At 44.7% G+C, this 18358-nt stretch overlaps 1 protein-coding gene across 3 annotated transcripts in view; it reads right to left on the minus strand.

The window, feature by feature from the left end:
- UBE4B (ubiquitination factor E4B) overlaps positions 1–17878 on the minus strand; it is a 39071-nt gene extending 21193 nt beyond the window's left edge. Inside the window, exons 1-8 of one of the 3 annotated variants that reach the window (XM_032708968.1) lie at positions 17743–17878; positions 11048–11234; positions 7405–7540; positions 6834–6921; positions 4432–4576; positions 3607–3835; positions 2734–3144; positions 1757–1870 (exon numbers count right to left, since the gene is read on the minus strand). In XM_032708968.1, coding sequence (XP_032564859.1) covers positions 1757–1870; positions 2734–3144; positions 3607–3835; positions 4432–4576; positions 6834–6921; positions 7405–7540; positions 11048–11234; positions 17743–17766 — 1334 coding nt within the window. In that variant the 5' untranslated portion in view covers positions 17767–17878. The remainder of the gene's footprint in view (positions 1–1756; positions 1871–2733; positions 3145–3606; positions 3836–4431; positions 4577–6833; positions 6922–7404; positions 7541–11047; positions 11235–17742) is intronic. The other 2 variants (XM_032708969.1, XM_032708970.1) reach the window with 2 other exon arrangements.
- Positions 17879–18358: the final 480 nt, after the last annotated feature.

Genomic DNA, 18358 nt, shown 5'->3' on the forward strand with positions numbered 1-18358 from the left:
TCTACAGTTAGTAATTCTGTTCATGATTTCACTGCAGCAGCAACTCAAATTATTCCAACACAAAGCTCACATATCCTTCACACAAATATTGAATGCCTTGGTGTGTCCAAAATGCAAGTTGTTGCATAATTGTACAGCCACTGTGTTTATAATTTAACTAACAACTTACTGCTGCCTGCAAAATGCCAGGACAGAATAAACAAATGAGAACCCCAGAAGCACAGCAGAAATCCTCTCCAAAGCTTGGTAACTCTGTCCAACATTTGGATTCAATCGCCAACAGGATAAATATTAAACAAAACAGTGGGGAAAAATAATCCTAAATTCCACATACAACAAAACCCACATTACCAGGTTCACTCTCCTGAAATCAGACTGGGATGGAAAAGAGGAGATGCTACTTGGAAGGTGTTCCAGGTGCCAACACACCACAGCAACAGACAGAGAAACCAGTGCAGGGGGAGATACTTCACACCAAGTGTTTTTGGGCATTCCTTGACACCCAAAGGTAGTTCCTAAAGTCTTGTTGGCTTTGTTTTAGAAGGCTCAAGAAATGAGAATTCCCCTGAGTTTTGCTGTAACTAAAATCCTTGCAGGGGACTGGGGGCCTTGGAGGAACCCTTTCCTCCCAGTTGTTCCACATGTGTGTGGCCTGTAAAACTCCCACCTTGCTTCCCTTTCCCACCTGAAGTGGTAACTGCCCCCCCCGGGCTTGAGGCCAGGCACAGACCCCTCAGAATCACCCTCAGGCATGACCTGGGGTCTGAATGCTCACAGAAAATGTTCAACACTACCAAGACTACAGAAGCATCATTTTTCAGAAAAATCTTTCTGAAATACACGGGGTTTATATAAAACATTTGTTCCTTTCTCCAGTTTGGGCTGATCCAAGAGAATGGGGCATTTCTTTGGGAAAATATTTCTGTATCAGCCAAGACACTGAAGGATTACTCTGCAAAGGAATGTAGAACTAGAGAAGATCTGACCCTGCACTTACATTTTCTAAAGCTTTTTTCCCCCTTGGCATACCCAGTGTTCTGCAAGTTTTTGCACAGCATCTGCCCAGTTCCAAATCAGATCCCACCAGTATCAACTCTCATTTGGTTTTCACATATCTTGATGTCACACAAATGAAAGGGGTTTGCTACACAATTCACAAATGTCTGTTTTACAGTAAAATAGTCAATTCTTCCCCCTCCTTTCTTGGCTGTCCCAGCTCCATCAGCCTCTGCTACAACCTTGCCAAAGGACCAGTTGAAGCTTTCAGGTGTATTTTGTCACAGGCTAAAGGGGTGATCCTCAGCTGTCAAGCAGCAATGAATCTTCAAAGTCACACTGTCTGCATCAGCTGCTTATTTGTCACTGTATCTTTTCCCACATGTTAACCTCTGTCCTCATTTTCCAGGTTTTCATGGGAAAACACGCACACCATGTACCAGCCACTGAAAATTACAGCCATGGGCAAATACAATTCCTTCTACTCAGAGAGCCAGTGAGGAGCTGCACTCCTGCAGCATTGCAGAAACCATGCTCATTAAGCCTAGAAGACAGCATGATGAACATTTACCTTGGTCACCTCTTCAAAAAGAGCTGACTAACTGCACTCATTACACTTGTTTATACACCACCCTAACCAGGCAGCCAAGTCACGTCCCTGCTTTAGTTCCCCACGTTACTTTGAGGATCACTTGACACTACACAGGCTGTTAGTTCCTAAACAACCAAACATGCAGGTTACATTCTCTTTCTCAGGTACCTGGACCCAAACTGGACACAAGAAAAATCATCATCTTCATTGTCTTCATCACTACTGTCCTCAGACACATCAGAAACGGCAAGGAGGAGGAGGGAGAAAGGGTTGTCGTACAAACTACCACAACAAAAATGGAAAAGGCCATCAGATTCTTCTTAAGCCAGAAGGAAAAGTAAATGGTAGCTTTCAAGTCTGTCAAAAATCATCTTCTGTAAACATGCAGGCAATGGATAACTCCACGTTAGTAAAACCAAGACCATACTAACATGCTCTGTTACACTGCCACGAGTTATTCAGGTATCAAAAACACCACACATTTACAACCCAAAAATTGAAAAAGAATTTTTCAGACCCAATAAAAATTAAGGCTGAAGTGGAATGTTTAGATGTGACTGAATAATGAGTATTACAATTCTAAGCTAGTGAACTTTAAAGCAATGATCTCAAAACCTCATGTGCTTGTTTCTCCCTCCTGCAGGGCCAAGGGATTCCAGGAGCAGCCAACAGAGGAAATGTGGTGGTACTTGGCCTGGCACTCTGAAATAGGCTGATCTGTAATTTAAATCTGTGCACCAGGGAATTAAATCTAACCCAGTCCAGCAAGTAACAGCTTTCAACAAATTAACTGAAGTCCTACTGAGAAAACCTCCTCAGAGCAGGAGGTCTGTCTGGTTTACTATCCAGCAGCAGCAACTGAAAAGAAAGCTCATAGTTTAACTGGAATGGATGCACAAAGAAGAGGAAATGGAAACCACATTGCTCCTTCTGCAGTCATTCCATCCCCCCTCAGACGCTGGCAGAAGCAGGTGTCACGTTCTGGCACAGCCAGCCGGTTAGCGAGTCAAGGGATTAGAGCAAACCAAACACAGAAATCAGCTCGGGGTGAGTGGGGTGAGCTCAGCACAAACAGCAGCTCTTCCAAACTGCCCGATGATGCCACACCCTGCACGGCACACACCAAGCACTGCTCTGGGCAATACCTAGGAGGGATCCTGCTCGGCAGGGAAGGACGCCTGCGCAGGGCACCGGGCGAAGCAGGAAACAAAGGTGGGCCCATGGCTGTGGGCCTCTGCCTGGAGGTGATGACTGGCATGGCTGGAGGGCTAGCAGCCATGGCTGGAGGGCTTGGAGAACTAGATGGGATGGAAATACTCAAGGAACGGGGGGTGGAAGAAGCGGAAAAGCCTCCAGGATGGGCCACGGTGTATGGCCGGTACCTCGGAGAAGGCGGCTGTGTCCAGGAAGGGCTTGTTGCTGTGAGGTGAGAGCTGACAGGAATGGGAGGCACAGCTGTGCTGGCAACTGAACTGGCTGGTGGGGTAAGAGATGAACCAGTCATTGGTACATAGCTTGTGAAATTGGTAGGAGGAGCTGGACTAGTCCCATAGAGACTAAACCAGTTACAGGGGAAAAAGAAAAAAAAAAAAAAAGCAACGATTTAGGATATGCAGAAAAAGAGTGAAAAAGATAAAATGAGCAAGAGAAGTCCTTGCCCTTCTCATGACTCTCCAGCAATATTTCTGCAGCTCACACACATTATTCCTTTCTACTGTTGTTGAATAAAACTACATCACAATCTATACACTTTTAGAGTCACGGCCTTCAAGATGCAAGGTGGGGATACTCCTCAGCAGGAAACAGTTACATGGCTTGACTCTATCAAATACACTTCTAGCCATGGCAGTGTAATCAAAAATGGTGAAACGGAGGGACATTCACACAAAAAAAGAGTGAAAAACTTTAAAAATCGATTCTATTTATCGTTCTTGGGACACTTCTAGGCCCCTCTCTCTCTTCTAGTCTAGCAACCAATATTCAAGTGAAACCAGCATTCAGTTATAATCAGAAGTCACCTGGATAACGAACTGGAACCAAAGGAGCCCACATTACAGAACATGGGGCTGCTTCCTGGGTTGGAGCCCATGTTTAGGATGAGGCTTCTGTCGGGAGAGCGGGCGGCGGCAGCGATGGGCTGGGATGTAGCTGTCAGGCTGGCAAAGGGGTTCTCATCCCTTGCCTGGGTGGACATCATCAGCACTTCCATCAAAATCTGCCCAATCAAGTCCTTAAAATCTGAAAACACTGTTAAGAAGAAGAGAGTCAGTGTCCTCATCTCTGTCTTCAGCTACGCGTTAGTCAGAGACGTAAACATTAGCAGAGAATTCAAGGAAAAAGGACAGAGAGACTTCTGCGAATTAAGTGCTGCTTTTGGCAAAACCAACACACTGACACATCTATAATTATCACTCTGTCTGCATTAACCAGGTTCTGGAATTACAGCTACACAAAAATACAGCTTTTATGGAAAATACTGGAGATCAAAGATGATCTCATGCTGCTATTGTTGGTTATTGAAGTTGTGTTGTGTGTTCCACTCATATTTTCCCACCCTGCTGTTCAGTTGGGCAAGTTATGTCAGAAAGAAAGGAAAAAAAAAATAAAAATATGCATACACACCCCACACATAAAATAACTATTTTTAATTGGGTCATATTTATAGCTAACATAGAAAACATAGTTTGTTATATAAAATAATCATGACTTCTTGGCTTATCAAATTAGCTGCCAGGTGTCTGTTATGACGCAAGATAATTCACTGCAGCAAAGAGAGAAAAAGGTGAAAACAAAGAGATGGGAATGTGCCACTCCAATGAAATAAGCCCTGCTCAGGTGCCCACCTTCCTTTGGGTTCTGCTTGAACTGGGCAGAGAGGGAGTTCAGGAAGATCACGTCTCTGTCTCGGTCCTTCCAGGACACTCTGAAGATCTTACAGACCAGCTGCAAAGCTTGTTCCTCAGACACCTCCGACCCAGACAGGGGCTCCTGAGGGGCAACAAAACAAGAATCAACACCTTGCTTGCCACTGTATCAGTCAAGTCACAGTCGGGCACAGATCTCCTTTAAATGGCTTCAGCCCAACTCTTAATGGCAGATTTTGCATGTTTATGAAGGAATATTGATGCATCTGACAAAATTTGGAAAAAACAACCTGAAGAAACGCAAGGGATGCAGAAAAGATGTAGTAGAAACACCCAAATCCAGCAGGATTCCCAAAACACATTTGAAAACTATACACTAAGAAGGGAAATTTAACCTAGATACCTATGATGTCTGCCTTAAGGAATTAACTGGGGATTCAAATTTTCATTATCCACAGTTATTTTAAGAGTTCCTTGTAAAAATGAAAGCACAGGAAGAAGCAAACTTCCCCCAAGTCTTTCCCAACTTCAAATCTTGCCCAAGATAGAGACATCTTTCACTTGAATGAACTCAGGACAGGACTAAAGACTCAATAATTTGCCTCTTCCAAAAAAGAAAGGTGATGTAAACTGTGCTCAAATTGAAAAACTAGTTTCTTTAACGAGAATGGTCCCACACAGAGGGTACCAAAGGTTACAGGGGAGGGCTCTTGCAACCCTAAGGCAGCTCTGAGTGTGCACCTGAAAAAATGATGGAACACAAAGGAACAACACTGAAGTGATTACCCTCATGATGTGAGGAGAGGTGGATTTTAAACATTTCCAGAGCACATGCGACAAGCCAGTCCCATCACTCTGCCCTCCCCTCCTCTCTGCTCCCCACACTGTAAAAGCAACACGATACACAAACAAGAAAATTCAGCTCCCTGGCATTTCAAAGGTTGGGCTCTGAGGCTATTTCCCTGCAAGACTTCTCCTGTGAGAGTTGTACATATTTACTAGAGCTAAAAAAACCTTCTGATATTTGACTAATATTAGTGCACCTTGCACTGCAATGCATCTTACCCCTTCAGACAGCAACACTCTCTTCCTTTAGAAAAAAGAAGTCAGTGAGGAAGAACAAAACACGGATTGGAGAAAATCAAGGTTGCCACTAAAAATCTACCTTTTTTCTTTTAAATTTGAGACCTCAGGATGGCTCCCCACCCCCCCACTGGAAGGCTGTCCTTGATTCCAGGCTATTTATTGCCCAGCAGACAATGAAGCTGTCCCAGTGCCCGGCCTGCAGCTCGGGATGGCTGGGAAGGATCCTGTGGCAGGTTATTGCTCCGTGGCTTCAGGCCAGGCTTTTACCAACAGACCTTATTACTGACAGGGCAGGAATAAACAAAAACATCTAATGAGCACTGCAAGAATTGCTGGAGAAACTTCTCTCCACTAAAATCATGTCCCATTTCTTTATGGTTCTGTTTCACAGGGGCCTTAAAATCAAATGACAAACAGGGCGATTCCAGCAGTGGATCAGAGCTTTGCTTGCTTTCTTTTTCTACTTTAAATGGTTCTACCAGCTCTCTAAACCTAAATCTTCTTATGTGTTTTCTTATAATATCTGAGGAAAACCTTATTACACAGCATTACTCCAGCACACATAACACTTGAAGCAGTACTTTTGTGAGCAGACCACCAAGTGCTACACAAGTAAGATGCAACAATCTTCAAAGTCTCTTAAGAAATGGTTCTTCAGACCTACTGTGTTTTAAAAAAACAGATCTGGGGACTAATAGCTCACTCTGTTGTAAGACAAAACATTTTCTTTAGAGTTTTCGAATATCATCTGTAAATCAATCTGAGACATCAAAATGAAACTTTGATACTGGGACTTTTGGCTTGATATGGGAACTTTTGGCTTGATATGGGAACTTTTGGCTTGATATGGGAACTTTTGGCTTGATATGGGAACTTTTGGCTTGATATGGGAACTTTTGGCTTGATATGGGAACTTTTGGCTTGATATGGGAACTTTTGGCTTGATATGGGAACTTTTGGCTTGATATGGGAACTTTTGGCTTGATATGGGAACTTTTGGCTTGATATGGGAACCTTTGGCTTGATATGGGAACTTTTGGCTTGATATGGGAACCTTTGGCTTGATATGGGAACTTTTGGCTTGATATGGAAACTTTTGGCTTGATATGGGAAACTTTTGGCTTGATATGGGAACTTTTGGCTTATTTTTCCTTCACACGAATTTTAATGAGAAAATGCAGTGAAGAACTTGTTTACAGATGACACCTGAGGTTCCATCCTCTCAAAAGCACATGTTCAAACCCTGGAGATGACTGAGCTCATCCCTGCTCCCTCTCCATCCAAAGCAGACCGACCTTGTCCGTCAGGCTCCGCTTCTCTCTGCGATCGTTCTCATCGACCTCCATGTTTTCAATTCCTGAATCCACATCAACCTGGGACATACTGCAAGTGGAAATAAGAGAAGAAGCCTGTAAGATGCTGACTGAAGGAGTGTCCCCTTAAGTAGAAGCAGCAGAGAACCCAATGCACAAACAGCAGTTTAAAATCACTGGTTGATAAATGCTTCTCATGTTACATTTATTTCGAGTTCAAGCATTCTAATTCCTTCAGCAGGCAATACACAGCCATCACATCCCATAACTTTTTCCTTTTTAAGCAGAGCAGCTGAATTATCCCCACCAGACACACTCATCTCTTAATGTCTAAGATAAAGCATTATCTTTTACCACTTTAGGCCAGGAATTCCCATTAAAGTCAGCCTAAAACAAGCATTACAGTGGTCTAAACAGCATGTGATTTTTAAGCATTAAGCCCTCCTGCATTAACACAGCTGGGAGGGAGAAAGGGCAGAGCCTTGGCCTGGGGAGAGGTTTGACCATCAGCATTGTGCCATATTTGCTGGCTTCCACAAGCTGCATTTGTTACCTTTTCTCACAGGAGACACTATCAATATCCATGCTCTGGGACCGAGAGAGAGACTGGGATTGGGTTTCAAGGCTGTTGGATGGAGAACTGCTGAGGGAACTCACTCCTTCGCTGCTCTGGCTTCGGTGGGCTACTCCTAAAGAAAAGGCACCACCAAGGTGTTACTACAGAGGTGAGAAGGCACCACATGTTATTTGGATGGAAAAGGAGTGGAAATGCTGTTTTTCAATCCAGCTGTTAAGTGTTATTAGTAATGCATTAGGAAATAAATGTTAATAATATTCAGTTAACTACAGGTAATCATATTTGCTACCTCCCCTTGCAGCAGCAATGTAGGAATGCTCACCTGCATTAAACACACAACGAAGCTAAATTTGCATCCATGGGGAGCTCAGAGATTCACTCCCTTAAAAACTCATCTTTCATAAGATTGCTCTGTCTACTTCAGGCCTTGTCAAAGCCCCCTAAACTCTGTCCTATCAGAACAGGACTTTGGGCCATTACAGTGGAGTTAACCCGGGCTAAGATAAAGGACATGCACACTCCAACAATTTACTGGGAAATTATCGGTACTTTTCCTTCTCCACAAGAATAAAATAAGCATCCAAGAAGTCCTAACAACATGTACCAAGTGTAACACCACCACCATCATGACTTTGGAGGAGGGCTGATGTGTGTCAGGGGATGAACAGATGGATTCCCTTTGCAAGGGAGACTTCTCCACAGAGGTGTTAGACACCAGCATGGTAGGAGGGAAGTTATATCTGTAACCCCAAATAAAGCAGAACAAGCCTTGCATTCAGTAACAAGGGTTATTGGTGAGTAACTCCAGGGCCATAGCTGGGTATTATCATTCATAAACAACACTTTTGAGCCCATTGGGTCTTCAGTGTGAAAAGAATACAGATTGAAACTGAGATCCTCCATTAACTACCTATTTGCCAATATTAAATGTCTGCAAAAGATTTCACCCAGATAGCAAGAAAGAGTCAAGAAAAACCTCAATTTCAGTTCTAAATGCCTATTTCCTGCAGTCCTGGAATTCTGGTGATGCACAGTACAGCTGTGACACTGAGTCCTTGCAGGAGGCACAGCCCCAAAGCTCAGCACCACTTCTCCCCAACACCAAGGAGATCTAGACATCAAGGGCAGTGTCTGAGCTGAGGCTGCTCAGGTCAGTCAGGTTAAATTAAAGCAACTTTCAGCAGCAGAACTTTAAGGATGCAGATTCCCCAGGGATAACACCCAGCAGCACTACACTGCCAGTGGCAAGGAAAGGCTGAAGTCAGCAGGGAATTCCAGCATGTAGCTGATTTAAGATATCCCAGTTACAGCCTTGTTTTACTTCAGGACATCATCAATTACAAAGGGACAATATTCCTGGAGTTCTTCATCTCTCCTCTTCCCCCCAAAAATCTGGCTAAGTCAGTGGATAAAGAGACCAGAGCAAACATGGCTTACCAGGGCAAAGGACTGCATTGTTCTGCATTCCCTTGGGGTCTGACTCTCACTGCCAGGAAAATGTGCTTTAACAGTGATGCTGCAGCTCTCATCACCAGGCCCCCTCAATCCTACCCACCACCTTTTCACGCAAATCTCCCAGAATTTACTTGCATCTGAACTTTGCTGGATCAGGCACACAGTGAAATACCTGACACCTAAAGTTCCAGTTGTCACTGATACACTGTCTTTAGGTTCTTCAAAATATTTTCAAAACACATACAAAATAAGGATCATCCTTTCCATTAAATTGGTGCCTAAGTCTGATCTCACCATGACAGGCAATTCTTGAGAACAATGGATGCTTACAAGGACACCATTCTGCTGGGGCTGCTCTGTATGTCCAAATGAATTAAAATCCTCTGCAGTCACTTTATGCTGCTGAAAGGAACTGCTGCAAACCACACAGCATTAGCTGAGTCTTCATTTATGCTACATAAACACAGCAGATAATCTGTTACGGAGACTTTTCCCTGGTCCATTCCCCAGTTTAACCCCATCTCTCACCCTGGTGTGAAAAAGGACACACATTAGTAAAAAGCTGCAATGAAGGCACTGTAGGAAGCAAAAACTGTAACTTCTGTTTCTGGTCATCAGCCAACCTGGTCTGCACAGTCAGGAACTGCCCAGATGGTTCTTAAAACAGAAATCTCCAAGGTCTTCGCTATCCAACCACCCCAAACCTGTCACCCAACAGCTGGGCATTTCTTCCTTCAGATAACACCTTTCCACACCCCCTGCTCTGTTGGCATTATCGTTTATCCAGTTGTGCACTGGGATGGATCAGGATCTCATCTATTTGAAAACCAAACATTTAATTTTCCTGGGTTGGTTTTCACTTGGATTAAGTCCCCGACCCACCTCGCCACAAAGCTACTACAGAGAGCAGAGCAAGAAATATTCCTTTCAACAAGAATCCAACCTAAGATGGATTAAAACAGTCGTGTAACCACAGGTTGAGGGAACACAGTGAGTGAACTCTGCACTGTTCTTATAAAAAAGTCACCTCTGCTGCTGGGTTGCTCTCTGTAATCATGAGGACAATAAAGAGTGTTAAATTCCATCTGCAGTGAGATTTTCCTCAGGAAAAGCTTCTGATAGCTTTTCTCTGTCCTGCTTTGGATACAAGGCAAGAGAACAAGCAGGAAGGAGTCACCCCTAGGTATTTCTGAACAGCACTGTAACTAAACTACAAGACTTAGGCTTGTAAATTACTCTATTTGCCAAAGGGAAAAACACAGCATTTCAGAGAGCAAATAGGTAAATGATAAAGAATTCTGCAAGCTTATTAGAAATCATATTGCAAACTTGGTTAGAACAACCCTGATGTTTGGTTTGTGACTGGTTTTGTGAACCTCTCAGCTGAGAAACAACAGGCAGAACAATTCAGGTTTTCAGATAAAGACCACAATACTGGCAAACGTGCTAATTTGTTCTGATTTTTAAGACAGACGACTTGAAATCAAAGTTTTTTAAGTCAAATGTGTTATAAGTATAAGAATATTGTCTTCACCTGTCTGCAGAGCAACCCTCCCAACTTCCCCCGCTTGCTGCGCTTGTCTCATTTTAACAGATCAGCTCTTATTTGCATCTTCTGAAATAAATACCATTTGTAAGCATCCTGCTTGTATTCACTCCAGTAAATAGTGAATTGGCAAAGTAATACAAAGCAGAAAGCAAATACTTCATTCTTACACTGACCATGCACAGTCACAGCCTGCTATTTTTAATTGTGCCGAATGCTCGTAATTAAAGATCAAAAATGAACTTGGGACTGATTGCTAAAATGGACCTAGAAACCAATCAATAAAAACTGTGTTGCAAAACCAGAAAGGGATTTTTCCTGTCTCCTTGACAGATCTTTTCCCTAACATTGTGCAATATTAAACTGTATCACGAGCTTTGGTAACCCACATTTTAAATGCCACGAGTTTATTTACCACCTGGAAAACAACCGTGAACGGAATAAATGGAAAACCATTTGTTACTTGGAAAAGGAAAACAAAAAGCACCCTCAATCAGTGTTTCTGAGAGTCACTTTTAACAGCAGCAGAACTGAGCCCAATGCCAGCGTGTGCTCTGAAGAGAAGGGGGGTGTGATGAACAGTGAGCAGCGAGGTTTGGTCTCGAGGTGCAGCCTCACCTGATGCACCGATTGGAGAGGTAGCTGGGGTCATGCTGTGCACATTTAGGCCCAGGCTGTGGGAGGGACCCGGGGCTGGTGCCACCACGGGAGGCCCCGGGGGGGTCTCTCTCTGCGGGGACGTCAGGGGGGTGGTGGGTTGGGACGAGGACCCTCCTGCCAACCGCGCCAGGCGCCTCCGCCGGATCTGCACAGGAGAGAACAGAGCAGATGAACACCTCTGTGTGCACCCCCATCTGCACAGGGAACAGAGAATTAACCAAATGAACACCTCTGTGTGCACCCCCATCTGCACAGAGAACAGAAGAAACAAAATAAACACCTCTGTGTGCACCCCCATCTGCACAGGAGAGAACAGACCAGATGAACACCTCTGTGTGCACCCCCATCTGCACAGGGAACAGAGAATTAACCAAATGAAAACCTCTGTGTGCACCCACATCTGCACAGGGAACAGAGAAGAAACCAAATAAACACCTCTGTCTGCACCCACATCTGCACAGGGAGAGAAGAAACCAAATGAACACCTCTGTGTGCACCCACATCTGCACAGGGAACAGAGAAGAAACCAAATGAACACCTCTGTGTGCACCCACATCTGCACAGGAGAGAATAAACCAAATAAACATCTCTGTCTGCACCCACATCTGCACAGAGGAGAGAATAAACCAAATGAGCACCTTTGTGTGGACTCACATCTGCACAGGGAACAGAGATAAACCAAATTAACACCTTTGTGTGAACCCACATCTGCACAGGGAACAGAGAATTAACCAAGTGAACACCTCTGTCTGCACCTACATCTGCACAGGGAAAGAATAAACCAAATGAGCACTTTTGTGTGCACCAACATCTGTACAGGGAACAGAATAACACCAAATGAGTACCTTTGTGTGCACCCACATCTGCACAGGGAACAGAGAATAAACCAAATAACCACCTTTGTGTGCACCCACATCTGCACAGGGAACAGAGAATAAACCAAATAACCACCTTTGTGTGCACCCACATCTGCACAGGAACAGCAATGAGCAAATGAGCCCCTTTTTGTGCACCCACACGTGCACACCCTCCCCAGGCTGCCCTCTGCCCTCCCTCCCAGCAGGTATTGACTCCTGGAAAGGCAAACATTGCAGCTTTACCTGACAGCTGCTCAGTGGGCTCGGTGCTGTGTCACAACACCATCATACCCTCCATGCTAAAGCTCTAAGTGTGTGTTTTGCTGCCCTGGGAAGCCATTTGCACTGGGGAAGGCTGTGCTTGTCCCTCCAGGGGTTGGGTAAGACACATTTAACATTTACTGCTCAGCAATCTCAAAACCTGCAATGCTCCCCTCATTTATTCTGGCATTTGACAAACTGCATTACTGTGATGAAAGGGACAGTATGGACATGACCTTTAACTTCTCATGACACCAAGACACCTGTGCTAAAGAAGGTCCAGCTGAAGGTTATTCAAGACCACCACTGTCCAAGTTAATCTGAAACAGAACTGCAACACCAAAAACATACAACTCATCTGCTGGACAGAAGCACCTTGAGAAGTGAACACAGAGTAAAAAACATCCTCTCGTCACCTACACACATTCCACCACACAGAATCTAAAAAACAGCATTTTATTTTTAAGACAAAGAAGCATCTGCCTTCAAAATCCAACTTCAGAAAACTGTTATGAGCCTATTTATTAAAAATTGTACATGATGGCAGAACACTAAGGATATACATGAGGAATAAATAGGTAAAATATAACTTAAGAAACCTCAGTTTATAAGTGCTTCAGGTTTCCATAGATGAAAAACAGGATGTTCCCAAACCTTACATCTTCAGCTTGAAAAAGGCCCAAAATAAAAGTATCGTATTTGAGGGTGTCAACTCCCTGCAAAAATGAGCAATTCCTGTTATTCCCTTTGTATTATGACAATCAAGCATTGCACACAACTTAACAGTGTTCGTTTCTGCTCATAATCCTAAAGAACTGCCAAGCAAGTGAAAGGGTGAACAAAAGATTTGTGTCAAGTCAATGTCTACACTCCACTCCTGTACCATTTAATGGCCTGTGAAACCTCCTCCAACAGGAAGAAAAACAGATCAAATTAAATCAGACTTCAGAAACTGTGGGAAAACACTGTCTGGAACCACATCTCCCTCCACGACAGGTGTCACCACATGAACATGGAAGGCAGCTAGGATTTCTTTTTTTCAATTTAAGACTCAAAAAAATGCCTATGAATAGAATCTCTCAATCCTTCCTCCTTGTCAAGTAAAATAGGGGAGCATAAATAAATTGTTCAGCTTTGCCTTAAGTAAAAGTAACACATGTTAGAGTCTCTCTCTTCTCCACTTGTACCTTACATCTTAATTTTTCAGCTGTTCATCCACCTGTTTATCTAAAATAAAAAAAAATACAGAACTACCTCAGCCCCCAGAGGTATAACTGAGAAAATGTCAGCTCCATGTCCCCATATCTGTTTTCCCTACTGCTGAATCCAAATGAAGTGCTCACAGCTCACAAAATACCAAATTAAAAACAACTCAGCTGAACTGAAATCTCTCTGAATTGGGGGTTTGATTAAAAATTTTAAAAGTTCCTTCCTCTCCCTTAAACAGACCCATAACTATGTATTTCAGATAAAGGAGGAATGGAAAAAAAATACACACACAAACAGTCCATATAGGCAGCAGTGTCTGAAGGAGAGAGATGAGGATTTATTTTTCTTGGGTTTTATATAATTAATGTGATGTGAAGCTCTTCCACAACTGCTCACAGTCATCCTTGCTAGCAAGTCCCCAATCTGATGCTAGGAGGAGATGTGTGAGGACAAAAAGGCAGAGATAATAACCAATATATTTATCAATTTATTCTCAAGTGCAGCCCAATGTTGGTTACTCAAACAAGGTCACCTCTCCATCCCCTCCCAGTCCCAGGCAGACAACTGAGGTCACTCGTGGTGCTCAGCATCCCTTCTCCTCCAGTGCTGGGCCAGGTCAGTGCCCAAGTCACAGCAAATCCAGCTGCAATCAGCACTGCCCCAACAGGAGGGCACCAAGACAACCCTTCTGCCTTGTATTTGTCACTCTCAGTCCATCAACCACCCACCTTTTTTAGGGGTCAATCCCCCAGACTGTGACCTGCCCTGAAAAACAGCCTGAGATGTGCCCAGAAGGAGGAACCTGCCCAGACACTGAGCTACTTTGAGGTAAGACACTGCAGTTGAAACTAATACAATATTTTTCCCTGCCCCTTTAAGGATGGTAAATTATATTTACCTTTCTTACTGCTGAACAAAGTAACATTACAACATAGATAAACTCTGAGTATTTTTCCCGCTGACAGAGACAGCTTTCACAACTGAGGGTACACTGAGCAAATAAAGGACCAGATCTGGATCTTGGATACCCTGAGTTGTCATATTGCTTTAGGTTTATATAAAATTATCAAGGGAATCTGAAGTTTGATCTGAAGATTAGGAAGTTTTAAGCAAATAAAAAAAGAAAGGAGAAACAAGGATACTACACTAGAAAGGCAAAAGTACAGGCTGAAAAAGAAGTTTGGAAATACAGCAGAAAATTGGTGGAGACATCCTATCCAGTTAATTCCCTGTGTCCTCAGACACAGAGAGGAGGGAAGATGGGCTTTATGCTGAGGACACAACACAGGGGCTCAGGAGATGGAGTTGGTTGCACAACACAAGGAGACACCAACCTGTTGCCTTCACATGACCCAAATAACAGGTCAGAACCACGGGAGCTGCAAGTGACCTGTTCCCATTTGGGACTGAATGACTCCCCACATTACCACAAAGCAGCACATGGCTGGGCTTTTAAAACATTTTCTTAGGGAAGTTCAGGGTGTTTGAATAATCCCCAACCCTTGATTTCAGCAATAAATACCTGCAACAGGGACATGACAAAGCTGTTATGTGTCATTGTTACCTAACAGTGACAACTTACTTGGTGCTGACTATTACAGGGGCATTGTTTGCTCCACAGCCCATCTTCCCCACAGAGCACAGCTCCAGAACACAGTTTAAAAGCTTAATTGGAAAAAAAAAAAAAAAATCTAATAGGTTGGATGGAAAGAGCACATTGGTTTTTAACCAGCACAGCCTTTGCTGGACATATCTGGACTATGTCTTTGAATAGGAGTTTTCAGAAATACATTTTGGTTTTAGTGGACTTCTTAAAAGCTGTTATCTGGATGCATCACAACAAAGAATGAAAAAATAGCACCCTGTTAGAGCTGGTTAACTGATAATGTAATTCTGCAACAGGCCAATAAAGATGTACAACCAGGAAAGTTGTACCTCACCCACTCCCAGCTAAAAAAAATCCTGTATCAATATCTGCTTTAGTGGCAACTGCTTAGTGAGACCCTAGAGAAATTTCTGATTCTACCATCAAATAGGAGAGTTCCAAATCTGTACAATAAAGAGGAATTTCAACAGATAACTTCATTTTGCTTATATTCCTTACAGCATCTTAAACTGGTTTAAGAAATGCTTCATTTTCTGGTGACACTGGTCATGTTCTGTGCTCAGAAAATGCTACTCAAAAATCATGTATATGCTGGAAGACAATAAATTAACATAATTCTTTTCCCACCTTATGCCACATTTAACTTGATTCTGCTTTTTTTTTCTGTGTAGCCCCTGTTCTCATCTTGGGCTAGCTATTGTGATAAAATTCACACACTAAAAAGGAAATTTCTTTTCTCGCCTCTTAAAAGATTACTGGTCCATACAGAATGGCAACTTCTAGTGCTCAGCAAACACTGAGAATATTTCAGTGAGAGACACTTGATAGCAGTGGAAAATACCTCCTTGAAGCTAAAATACATCCTATAATCCCAAAGCCATTGTCAATTGTATCTCTCTCTCTTCTTTTTAAGTTGCAATCCCTTAGTATTATAACTGATTATGGTTTGATAGAAGATAATCTTATCTGGAAGAGCCTTGCAATTACTTTAAACTGCTGTGAAGTGTTTTTTCACCTTTAGTCAGGGCCTGATAAAAAGTTTGAATCTAAAGAAGTCACAGATAAGGTATTTTAGAAGGTGATTTTTCCATTTAGTCTGATCCACTGTGCCAAAGAAGAGCAAAGTGGAGATGTGGAGGAATATTAAAATAGACTTGGCTCTGACTTTCCAGTGAGGGATCCATTAATAACAAGAAGTGACATTGTGACTCTCCTAAAATGATACAAGATTGTCTCAAGCAATCACCTAAAAGTCCAGTCAGTCTGATCCTTGCTGAATTGCACAAGAAAGACCTGGAAAATTTTGAGTCACTGGAGACAAATGTTTTGCCAAAAAAGGTGGACGAGTCCCCCCTGGAGAACTCCTGTCCTGCAGCCTCAGAGCCACGATGCAGTGGTTTGGTGATGTCAGTGCTGAGGCAGGGACACAAACCAGCTTCCTTAGGTCAAATAATTCTGAAATTAATCATAAAACACCTCACGATCAGGGCAGCTCAACAATGAGAAGAACTGTCTGTAAACAAAGTGCTCCTGAAATACACCTGTAAAACTGGAGATCCCTTCACACAGCAGGAATTACAACACCACTGTCCCATCCCACTCCTCCCAATGTGGGAATTGTACTCCTTTTCCCAGTGCTGTCATAGAGTATGAGGATGTCCATCAAGTAAACAGCACCAAGTATTTTCTCTTACATCGTGATGCAACACAGCAGGATTGCTAAATCATGATCCAAAACATCTGAACCTTATGGAATGCAAATCTGAGGGACACCAGCAGCCACTGCTCCACAATCCCACTATAAGATATGACACAGAACAAAAATAACACCTTCTGATCCTCCCTGGAATACAAGCACTGAGGCTGCACTGCAGCTGGTCCAGTACAATATATTTTACATGCATGCAATACACATTAATGAGAAATTATTAAAGTTATGAGAGATTTCAAGTTTTACATGATTTGGGCATTACACTGGGACAGTGGGAAAGTCTCTACATCCTGATCAGTACCAGGACATAATCCATTTGGAAGTCCTCTAGTATATGAGCAACACATAAAACCTCAGTCTATATTAAAAAACGAAGCAAAACAAAAAGGAAACACCACCTTTTAAAAGGAAGAAACAAGAAACAGTTCAGGTTATTCCATGGCACAGGTTTGTCCATTACAGCCTAACACTACAGGGCTTCGGTCAAAGAGCAAGAGGTTGAATAAATACAGAAAAGGCAATCAAAGGAAGCACTGGAAAACTGAGAAGCCTGTTTCAAGAAGAAACGACATTAAATATAAGGCCACAAACACGCCCATCTTGCTCCTCAGCAAAGAGTCTTACAGGCAAGACGTTAAGTGCATTACTACGCTAAAAGGCTGGGTGTTTTAGATCACACACAGAGAGCACACGAACGCGCAGCGCCGGGCACAGCGAGGGGACACGCTGCACACAAAGGCCACCTGGCAGACGGGAGAGGAAAATAAACAATTAACCAGGAGAGCAGCCACCCAACCCCAAGGCCGAGCCGGGGGGCCGCGGGTCAGGGACAGATCAGAGACAGGGGGACGGAGAAAACGCCGGGGAAGGACAGGGTGAAGGCAGAGCCCCCCAGGATCGCCCCCTCCCCAGCTCAGCGTCCCCTCAGGGTCCGCACAGGGCCCGGCCCCGCCCGGTGCCCCCTCCCAGAAGCCCGCCCGCCCCTCAGGCCCCGGCCCCGCGCACTCGCCTCGTCCGCGCTCAGCTCCTCCATCGCCTTCCTCTTAATGGTGCCCGGAGGGAGGGCGCGATCCTCCGCCCCGCCGCGGGGCCGCTCCGAGCCCGCGCTCTCCTGCCGCCGCTGCCCCCCGGGCCGCCTCACAAGGGCATCTCCGGGGCGACCGCCGCCGACCGAACCCACCGCCGCCGCCGCCCCCGGCCCCGCCGCCTGCTCGCCCGCCCGCGCCTCCGCTGCCTCCGCGGCCGAGGGGGAGCCGCCCCTCCGCGGTGCCCCTCACGCGCCCCCTGAGGCCCCTCAGCCCCGGCCCCCGCCCGCCCGCGGCCGCTGCCCCGCGCAGGGATTATTCATCAAAACAACAGGGCGGCGGCGGCCATCTTGGGGGGCGGGATCACGTGACCCACCGCACAAAGGGGGCGGGGCCACGCCGGGGCCGCGCGCGCGCCGCGACGGCCAATGGCGGCGCGCCGAGGGGGCGGGGAGGGGCGGGGCCAGAGAGGCAGGGAGGGAGAGAGGGAGGGGCGGGGCCACGCGCCGCTCGGGAGGGGCGGGGCGTCCGTGAGGGGCGGGAGAACGGCAGGAGGAGCGAGGGGTCCGTGAGGGGTCTAAGCAAGGCGGGTGGGGGTTC

The sequence above is a fragment of the Chiroxiphia lanceolata genome, chromosome 22 (assembly GCF_009829145.1).
Source record: "Chiroxiphia lanceolata isolate bChiLan1 chromosome 22, bChiLan1.pri, whole genome shotgun sequence".
Classification (NCBI taxonomy): domain Eukaryota; kingdom Metazoa; phylum Chordata; class Aves; order Passeriformes; family Pipridae; genus Chiroxiphia; species Chiroxiphia lanceolata.